Genomic DNA, 9,414 nt, shown 5'->3' on the forward strand with positions numbered 1-9,414 from the left:
AGATACATATAAAACATTCTACAAATGCTTATGCTACTGTCGTTGCGTCTGTGGAGGCTAACGCTATGGCTACGCCATAACGCGACAATTCATCTTGTATAGTTAAAATATACGAGTTACCTGAACTTGTTATGGGTAATGGTCCTACTATGTCTAAACATATTTTATGAAACGTAGTAGTTACGGTAGAAGTAATTAACATAGGTTGTTTTGATTTTTATCCGATTTGTTTCCCTGACAAATAATGCATTTTGTAATGTAATTTTTTACATCTTGCTTTAAATTTCTCCATTGATATTTCATTTTTAATCTTTTTATCGTACGGGAGGTACCTTGGTGCCCCCCTACCAATGTGTCATGATACTCTTTAATTTTTTGATTTTTTTCGTCTTCCGTAAAACATTGTTCTTTATATATCGTTACTTCTATATCAGTGTTTTTAAAAACAAAACGGAACATTGCGCGTATGCGCTCGAAACAGGTCAATGTCGTTAACCCTTCTAATCTAATGATTGAAAATTGTTTAATTTGTTCACCGACACAGAATAACTTAATTTCGGCTATCGCGTTATAATATTGCTCTGCGTTCATCTCGTATTTTTTTATCGTAATAAATTCGTGTTTAATTTGTTCGTCCGCTCTAATTTGTAAAACGCAGTTACTTCGCGGTGGAATAATTAACGCGTTATTATCGATTTATTTTTTTTCTGGTATTATTAATATTTCCTTATCCCAATCTAAGACGACTTTGTTTAATTTCAAAAATGTTATGCCTATTATACCTGCTTCAGGTATTGGAAAATCATCGTATACAATATCGAATTTAACTGTAAAAAGTTGTTTGTTAATGTAAATTGGAATTACCACAGATCCTACTGTTTCTACTGGACTTGCATTAATGCCCTTTGTTGGATACAGCTCTGGAATGATCGACGATATTCTCGATCATTCGACAAGCGCGCCTGGGCCACTGCGACAAACTCGAATATTCTAGACGCGACACCCCCTCCCCCCGCTGCTGATCTATCCACGACGGTCCCTATATATATGGGCCGCCGCGACCGTTTGGCTCGCTAGTCACCGTATTCTTTTGCGTTGGTAATTTCCACGTAAATATTGGTGTTTTTTGTCGGCTGTTGCAGTGGCGCAGTACGCGGTAAGAGCTTTGTTGTTTTTTGTTGTTTCTTATATATATATTGGTACAATTTTATATAACTTTGTTTAATATATTTTGTTTTATTATTTCTTTTTTATATATATTGGTATAATTGTTGTAATAATTGTATTGTAATTTCATACAATTATATTATCTTGATGTATTAATTGATAATTTATATTGACTTTGTTATATTATATTTTAATACATCTCATTGTCTATACACAATATATATATCTTAATCATACATACAGTTTACTTGTCGTTAGACATATTCATTTTAAAGCGTGGTTACCCCGAACAACGATTTGCTAGGGACCTCGCTTACATTTTTTGGACCTTCGTTCCGGATATTTTGTTATCAATATGGCACCTTCAAAATCTTCGAAACAAGAATTAACGCGAGCACGCGTCGCAAGGGACGCGGCGTTAAATTCAATACGAAAAATACATGCACTGGCTATGGAAGCGGACACGGATGAGCATAAACGACCAATATTTTTCGCACGTCACGGGACATTAGAACGTGCGGTTAAGTCGTTTGAAGCGGAGCAAGGAAATGTTCTTTCTTCACTGGTTGAATTAACAGGTCTGACGAATTTACAAGTTCAGATTTAGAAATTACTGAGGACATGGAAAAAATGTGTGGAGAAATTCAAGTGGTGTTTTCGAAATTACGTGGATATCCTTCAATTACACATCAAGGTGCAATTGTAGAACGCGAAAATACTTATAATTCTCGTGCATCGTTGTCGTTGCCGAAGATTGAGCTTCCAAAATTCGACGGTAGTCTTATCAATTGGTGCGCGTTTCGCGATATGTTCACGTCACTAGTGCATGAAAATCGGTCAATAACGGATAGAGAGCGCTTTCATTATTTGGTGTCTTGCTTATCAGGATCGGCCTTGAACATTGTCAAATCAGTTCCACTAACCTCAGATAATTATGTAATCGCCTGGTGTGCGCTTCGGGATCGTTATGATAACAAGCGGCTTCTTGCTACAGCACATTGTGATAAATTATTTTCATTTGAACGTTTACAACGGGAATCGGTATCCTCGTTATCATCTTTTGTTAATACTTTTCGTGAGAATGTGGCTGCGCTAAAGGCCTTGGTGTTGTTGATTTGTCTGGATTCTTGCTATTCTACATCGGAGCCCGCGTCATTGATCCTGATACTCGTCGATTATTTGAAGCAAGTGTACCTCAAGAAAGCATACCAAAGCTGGATGAATTGTTGGATTTTGCCGCGAATCGGTGTAAGATTTTAGAAAACGTCGGCGCTAACACGGGTACACTGTCAGTGGGCAACAGTAGTTCTAGAAAGGGCAAGGGCGGCCAGACGTCCGTGAAGACTTCATTATCGACTACTGCCACTGCCAAGAACAAATGTGCGTTTTGCGATCGTGATCACCCGTTATTTCGATGTTTAATGTTCAAGAGGAAATCGGTCGCCGAACGGCGGGAGTTTGTCATTAAGAAAGAATTATGTTTTGTTTGTCTACGTCCGGATCATGAAGCAAACTCCTGTAAGTCGGCGTACTTGTGCAAAACTTGTGAAGGACGACACAGTGTATTACTCCATTTAGATTCAAAACATAAGGGTTCAGGGAAAACATCAACACCTAATGCAATGGCAATTTCAAAACCAATTGAAAGCACCACGGATCAGAACTGTACAGCTACTAACTTTTCAGGCGCTGTGAAATAGGATGTTAGTGTTGTACTGGCTACGGCGATAGTGAGAATACAAGACCAATCTGGTGAGCTGGTGCCAGTGCGAGCTTTATTAGATACTGGATCACAAATTTCGGCCATTACCAATCAGTGTGCGATCCAACTTGGTTTACCACGTCATAAGGGACGAGTAGAGGTTAGTGGTCTGGCACAGCAGCCCGTACGAACTGTTAAGGGTTCAACCAATTGTAGCTTTATTCCTTTGTTGTATGATGCACCGCAAATATCGGCCACCAACATTGTGATATTACCAAAAATCACCGCTCTTATGCCGAATCAAAAATTACCCATTTCAATTCGTGAGCGATACGGGCATCTTCCACTCGCTGACCCCGATTTTGATGTACCAGGTTCAGTAGACATGCTGATTGGAGGGGATTTATATCCATTCATCTTGCAATCGCGATCGGATATTGTCCATAGTCCCGGTCTGCCGTCAGCCTTGAACACACAGTTTGGATGGGTAATAGTCGGAGCCATAGAAGGGTCAAGAGAATACTCTACGGCTTCATCGTTGGTGGTTCATGCGACATCAGATAATCAAAATATAGGTGAGCTTTTACAGCGATTTTGGGAAGTTGAAGAACTTGATATAAACCATAACCCAAGCACAGAAGATGAAGCATGTGAAAGACATTTTCAAGAAACAGTATCGCGGGATTGTAATGGAAGATTCCATGTTGCTTTGCCTTTCAAATCCATAATTTCTAGTTCAATGGATAAGGGAAATACAAAGCATGACGCTCATTCATTAGGCCTAGGATCGTCCCGGGCATTAGCTCTGAATCGCTTATATAATCTTGAACGTCGCCTAAGTAAGGACGAAGAGCTATATAACGCCTATCGTGATTTTATGGATGAATATATTGCACTAGGCCATATGAAGTTGGCTGAACGCACCGGAGAATATTTCATACCACATCACGCAGTTGTAAAACGGAAGGAGAATGATATAAAAATTCGAGTTGTTTTTGATGCCTCCGCCCCTTCTTCGTCGGGACGTTCTCTGAACGACTGCTTAGCAACTGGGTCTAAATTGCAAACCGATATCGGTGACATCTTGTGCGTTGTCGATTCTATAAGTACATATTCATAGCGGACATAGTTAAGATGTATCGACAAATATTCGTTCGAAAAGAAGACCGTGTTTACCAACACATTCTTTGGAGACGTTCACCACACGAGCAAGTACAGGAATATGAGTTGTGCACTGTTACCTATGGTATAAATTCAGCACCGTTTTTAGCAATTCGCTGTCTTCTCCAGTTGGAACAAGATAATGGTCCAGAATTTCCATTGGCAAGGCAATTTCTGCGGTCATATACCTATGTGGATGACATTATTGCAGGGGCCGATACAAGGGAAGGCATATTGAAGGTTCAATGTCAATGTCGTTGGGCTGTTACAGAAAGGCTGTTTTCAGCTCAGTAAATGGGCCAGTAATTGCCCCGAAGTATTGGAAGGCATTGCGAAGGAGGACTGCGCCAGTAACCCATACTATGAACCTCATTCTGGACTGGCTATAAAAATATTGGGACTTTACTGGGACCCGTATGGAGATACATTCGGATACAGGTCAAATATTACAGAGATGCAACCTACAAAGCGATCAGTACTATCAGTCCTCGCTCGATTATATGATCCCATTGGAACATTAGGCCCAATGGTTTTCTGGGCTAAGTGCCTAATGCAAGAGCTATGGCGACGAGGACTGAACTGGGACACTCCAATTTCCAATGAGATCTCTTCCAAGTGGAATATGTTCATAGAAGAACTTACATCGTTGGCGCACTTGAAGTTACTTCGTCATATTAGCATTGGAAAATGCATAAAGGCTCAGCTAGTGGGGTTTGCAGATGCGTCACAAAGGGGTTATGCTGCGACGGTATTTCTACGAGTAACGGACAATCAAGGTATTATTAACGTGCATTTCATTGCTTGCAAGTCAAAGGTTGCTCCGCTAAAGACATCCAAGATCGATAAGTCTTTGACCATACCCCGTTTAGAACTATGTGCCGCACTTTTGTTAGCACGTCTCCTTTCACATAAGATGTCACTGTTAAAGGAATTAGTATCTGTACAAAGCATCAAAGCATTCTCTGATTCAACCATTGTTTTGTCATGGTTAAAGGCCGAGCCCAAGGTTTTTAAAATATTTGTTACAAATAGAGTAAACAAAATAAAGGAGCTACTGCCACAATGTGAGTGGAATCACGTAAAAACTACGGAAAATGCAGCGGACCCGGCATCAAGAGGGTTACTCCCAAGCCAATTAGTTGCTTCGCAGTTGCATTTGAACGGTCCGGAATTCTTACGGCAGCCCGAAGAACAATGGCCGAGTCAAACTTTAACAAGACTTCCTTCCGAGCAACTTCCAGATTACAAACCACCAGTGAAGTGTGTGTTGCATATCCTTAAATGTAAAGAATCAGAAGAGATTTTCCGTCGTTTTTCGTCATTAACGAGAATGCAGCGAACACTTGCGTATGTATGGCGCCTCATTGACCGTTGCAAAAGGAGGCCGGTAAGCAGGGGCCCACTTACTCAAATTGAACTCAATCGAACACTTCTTAACATTATTAAGCTTACGTAAAATTTTATTGGGAAGACTTACGGAAGCAGTTAGAAAATACAACGGCATCGATAACCCCCAATTCACTTGCTCAGTTGTCACCATATTTAGACAAGGAAGGATTAATACGTGTCGGCGGTCGACTTCGTTTTTCGCTTCTGACCGAGGAAGCTAAGCATCCGGTGTTGCTCCCTAAGGCTGCTCATGTTACGCAGTTAATCATAATCCATTATCATATGAGCCTTCTACATGCCGGTCCAAAATTAGTTATGGCTATGATTCAAAGGAAATATTGGATTGTCAGGACGTGCCGCCATTCGGAAAATTATACATACATGTGTTAGATGTGTGCGCCATAGAGCTGCTTGCCCACAACCAGTCATGGCAGACCTGCCTCCAGTACGAGTACAGCCTCATAGACCATTCGCATTCGTTGGCATGGATTACGGCGGACCGTTTATTGTGAAAGAAAGCCGTCGACGAGGTTCTAAGACTAACAAGGCTTATCTTGCTCTATTTGTGTGTCTGTCAGTAAAGGCAGTCCATCTGGAAGTGGTAAGCGACTTATCCACAGAAGCGTTTCTTGCTGCCTTCGATCGTTTCACTGCTCGTCGTGGAATTCCAGTTGAAATACGTTCTGACTGTGGAACAAATTATGTAGGTGCCGCTCGGCAATTGAAATCTTTGTTCAACGAAGCAAAAACCCGAGACTCTTTAATGAGTAGGATCCCGTGTCAGTGGTATTTTAATCCACCTGCAGCCCCTCATTTTGGAGGGATCTGGGAGGCGGCAATTAAAAGTGTCAAGACACATTTACGAAAAGTCATCAGTGATCAAATAATGACCATGGAGGAATTGACCACACTAATTATTCGGATTGAAGGAATCTTAAATTCACGTCCACTCACAAGTGTCTCCAGTGATCCGAACGATTTATGTGCATTAACTCCTGGGCACTTCCTGGTAGGACAACCACTCATGGCAATTCCAGAACTTGATTTAACAGACGTTAAAATCAACCGTCTAACTAGATGGCAGCTGATCAAACAAGCGCAACAATGTTTTTGGAAACGATGGACCAATGAGTATCTTCAGACATTGCAAGGCCGTCAAAAGTGGTTAAGGCAAGATGCTAACTTGAACGTTGGCGATTTGGTCGTTGTAAAGTCTCCGGGACGGCCCCTCATGTCATGGCAATTAGGAAGGGTGATTGAAGTTCATCCAGGTACAGATGGAGTTGTACGCGTTGTGACGTTGAAGACAGCCGAAGGAACTTTGAAGCGTCCAGTGGTACAAGTGGTGAAGCTGCCTGTGTCCTGATCAGAAGGTTTTTCTATCAACCAGTTTTTTTTTTTTGTATTTTTTATCATTTTCATCTATTTAATGTAAAGTGGTACAAGATGTACAATTCATTATTCATTATTTGTTTATTTTGTAATTTTGAAAGCATCCTTTCAAAGGCGGGAGGATGTTGGATAAAGCTCTGGAATGATCGACGATATTCTCGATCATTCGACAAGCGCGCCTGGGCCACTGCGACAAACTCGAATATTCTAGACGCGACACCCCCTCCCCCCGCTGCTGATCTATCCACGACGGTCCCTATATATATGGGCCGCCGCGACCGTTTGGCTCGCTAGTCACCGTATTCTTTTGCGTTGGTAATTTCCACGTAAATATTGGTGTTTTTTGTCGGCTGTTGCAGTGGCGCAGTACGCGGTAAGAGCTTTGTTGTTTTGTTGTTTCTTATATATATATTGGTACAATTTTATATAACTTTGTTTAATATATTTTGTTTTATTATTTCTTTTTTATATATATATTGGTATAATTTGTTGTAATAATTGTATTGTAATTTCATACAATTATATTATCTTGATGTATTAATTGATAATTTATATTGACTTTGTTATATTATATTTTAATACATCTCATTGTCTATACACATTATATATATCTTAATCATACATACAGTCCACTTGTCGTTAGACATATTCATTTTAAAGCGTGGTTACCCCAAACAACGATTTGCTAGGGACCTCGCTTACACCCTTAATCTTTTTTTTATCTTTTTCATTCACGATTATGTGTCCTTTTAAACTTGAAATTTTTATAATGTTCATTTCCGAACCACTATCAATTAAAAATTTAATTTCGTTTTTAACAAATTTATCCGAAAAACACGTAATATGTTCCTGTGTTATTGGTGTTATAATACGAACGTTACTTCCCGATTGTATTTCACTGATAGACCTAACGTGATTTTCCTGACCATTTCCTTCTACGGCTTTATCTTGTTCGGTACGTTTTAATTTACGGCACTCACTTATATCGTGATTCGCTTTTCTACAATATTTACAGAATTTACTAGAATATTCGCGTTTAAATTCGGTCTTTGGACTTTGTCCATTATTCGGATTCTTGAAAGTAGCTAATTTATGCTCGCTTGTTCTACATTCATTAGCATAATGACCAAATTTCTCACAACGATGGCATTTAATCGCGCTTTTATCTCTAGTTTTTTTTTTTTTTATCAAATTTATTATTTTTATAATTCGGTGTTTTGTTATACCCGTTTATGCTATTATAAAATTCTGTTGTTGTTTCCTCTTCCATTGCGATTAAAACGGCTTCTTCGAAACCTTGTATGTTACGCGCTTTTAATAATAAACCGATAGTTTGTGGGATACCCGCTATGAATACGCTTAGTGCGTGAGCTCGCACTGTTTGCGCTATTATTTCTGATTACGGTGCGTCCCTACCTACCGTTAACGCGTTCATTAATTCATGGGCTGTTTTTTCAATTCTAATAGAAAAATCTTTAACTGATTCCTTTGCGTTCTGACGCATTTGACTTAATTGTACTTGTAAGTAAGACACTGAATGTGCCGATCCAAAAACGTTTTTAAATAATTTTTTTAATTCATCCCAGGTAGTAATTTTTTTATACCTCACGGCCGATAATGCTTTACCCGTTAATTGTGCCAGTATCGCTTCTAATATATTAGGTTTAATAGCATCGGAAATATTGTTTAAAATGAACTCGCATTTAGCCACGAAAGAAATTAAATCGGTCTCTGTTCCTCCCGAAAAAGCAGGAACTAATGCGGTTGCCCCTTGTAAATTTAATTTTTCTGGGTTAACCATTTTTATTTTAAATGTTTCCGGATTATATGAAACTACTTGCCAATTTGTGGTATCTCTGTCAGACATACAATATACTATAACAATATATTATTCAAATAACTTACAGAGCTTGCATCTTTAACCGTGGATAGTTTGAAAAGTTGACTTCCGTCTTTCTGGAATTTGATTTCTGTCCTCCCTGGACTAGACCGCTTGATTGAATTCTCTCTGTTCTCCTTCCTGTCGTGAACGTGGTTTCGTCGGTGGGTCTCAAAGTACTTATTTTTGATTTGACTCAAAAATTTTCGTTTGATGAAGTATGACCTAACACCCGACACCAAATTTTATGTAGTAACCAGTGATAGTTACTGCACGCTTCTTTTACGACGAATGCACGTTCCGTCGTAGGTTGGAGAGATGAGGTATATAAGTTAACAATAGATTAATAAGATAATTGATACGTTTATTAACTTGTTAAAACAATAAATGAAAAGGCTTTCGTTAGCGTAAGCACAAGTACTTAACTACCGGAGAGCAAGTGACAACACTGACTTAGTCTAACTGACTCTTAACTAACTCTAATTAAATCTATGATGAGGACTCATATTTATATGGAACATGCCGTGATGAAGAATCGGATGATCTACGTCTATGAAGTGGCGTGATGTGTTTAATCCAATCAGGAAACGGCATCAGTGGTCCGACTAGGTGGCGTGATATAGTTATAGGCCACTGGACTTTGGAACTACGTTTTTATACTAAAAACGTCGGTTTACTACAATAGTATAATAGCAAACAGTAGTTAATAACACTAAAAAAACTG

The 9,414-nt window shown here is 39.3% G+C and overlaps 2 protein-coding genes across 2 annotated transcripts; both read left to right on the top strand.

The window, feature by feature from the left end:
* The first annotated feature begins 1,788 nt into the window (after positions 1–1,788).
* On the top strand, positions 1,789–3,844 carry LOC126554100 (uncharacterized). The gene is made up of 4 exons (XM_050209206.1): positions 1,789–2,167; positions 2,266–2,832; positions 2,899–3,778; positions 3,823–3,844. The coding sequence occupies exons 1-4, from the start codon at positions 1,789–1,791 to the stop codon at positions 3,842–3,844; spliced, it is 1,848 nt and encodes a 615-aa protein (XP_050065163.1).
* Positions 3,845–4,484: 640 nt separating this feature from the next.
* LOC126554101 (uncharacterized) lies at positions 4,485–5,809 on the top strand. The gene is made up of 2 exons (XM_050209207.1): positions 4,485–5,292; positions 5,502–5,809. The coding sequence occupies exons 1-2, from the start codon at positions 4,485–4,487 to the stop codon at positions 5,807–5,809; spliced, it is 1,116 nt and encodes a 371-aa protein (XP_050065164.1).
* The last annotated feature ends 3,605 nt before the right edge of the window (positions 5,810–9,414 follow it).

Source organism: Aphis gossypii, unplaced genomic scaffold (assembly GCF_020184175.1).
Source record: "Aphis gossypii isolate Hap1 unplaced genomic scaffold, ASM2018417v2 Contig00429_ERROPOS248183+, whole genome shotgun sequence".
In the NCBI taxonomy this organism is placed as follows: domain Eukaryota; kingdom Metazoa; phylum Arthropoda; class Insecta; order Hemiptera; family Aphididae; genus Aphis; species Aphis gossypii.

What these genes read in the sequence shown, in the direction of transcription:
- LOC126554100 (XM_050209206.1), top strand. Translation starts at nt 1,789, where the DNA reads ATGGAAAAAATGTGTGGAGAAATTCAAGTGGTGTTTTCGAAATTACGT. An exon ending in GCTTCTTGCTACAGCACATT is followed by an intron (nt 2,168 to 2,265) that starts GTGATAAATTAT and finishes GCTGCGCTAAAG; the next exon opens with GCCTTGGTGTTGTTGATTTG. An exon ending in AAGCACCACGGATCAGAACT is followed by an intron (nt 2,833 to 2,898) that starts GTACAGCTACTA and finishes CTACGGCGATAG; the next exon opens with TGAGAATACAAGACCAATCT.
- LOC126554101 (XM_050209207.1), top strand. Translation starts at nt 4,485, where the DNA reads ATGCAACCTACAAAGCGATCAGTACTATCAGTCCTCGCTCGATTATAT. An exon ending in TTACAAACCACCAGTGAAGT is followed by an intron (nt 5,293 to 5,501) that starts GTGTGTTGCATA and finishes TTTATTGGGAAG; the next exon opens with ACTTACGGAAGCAGTTAGAA.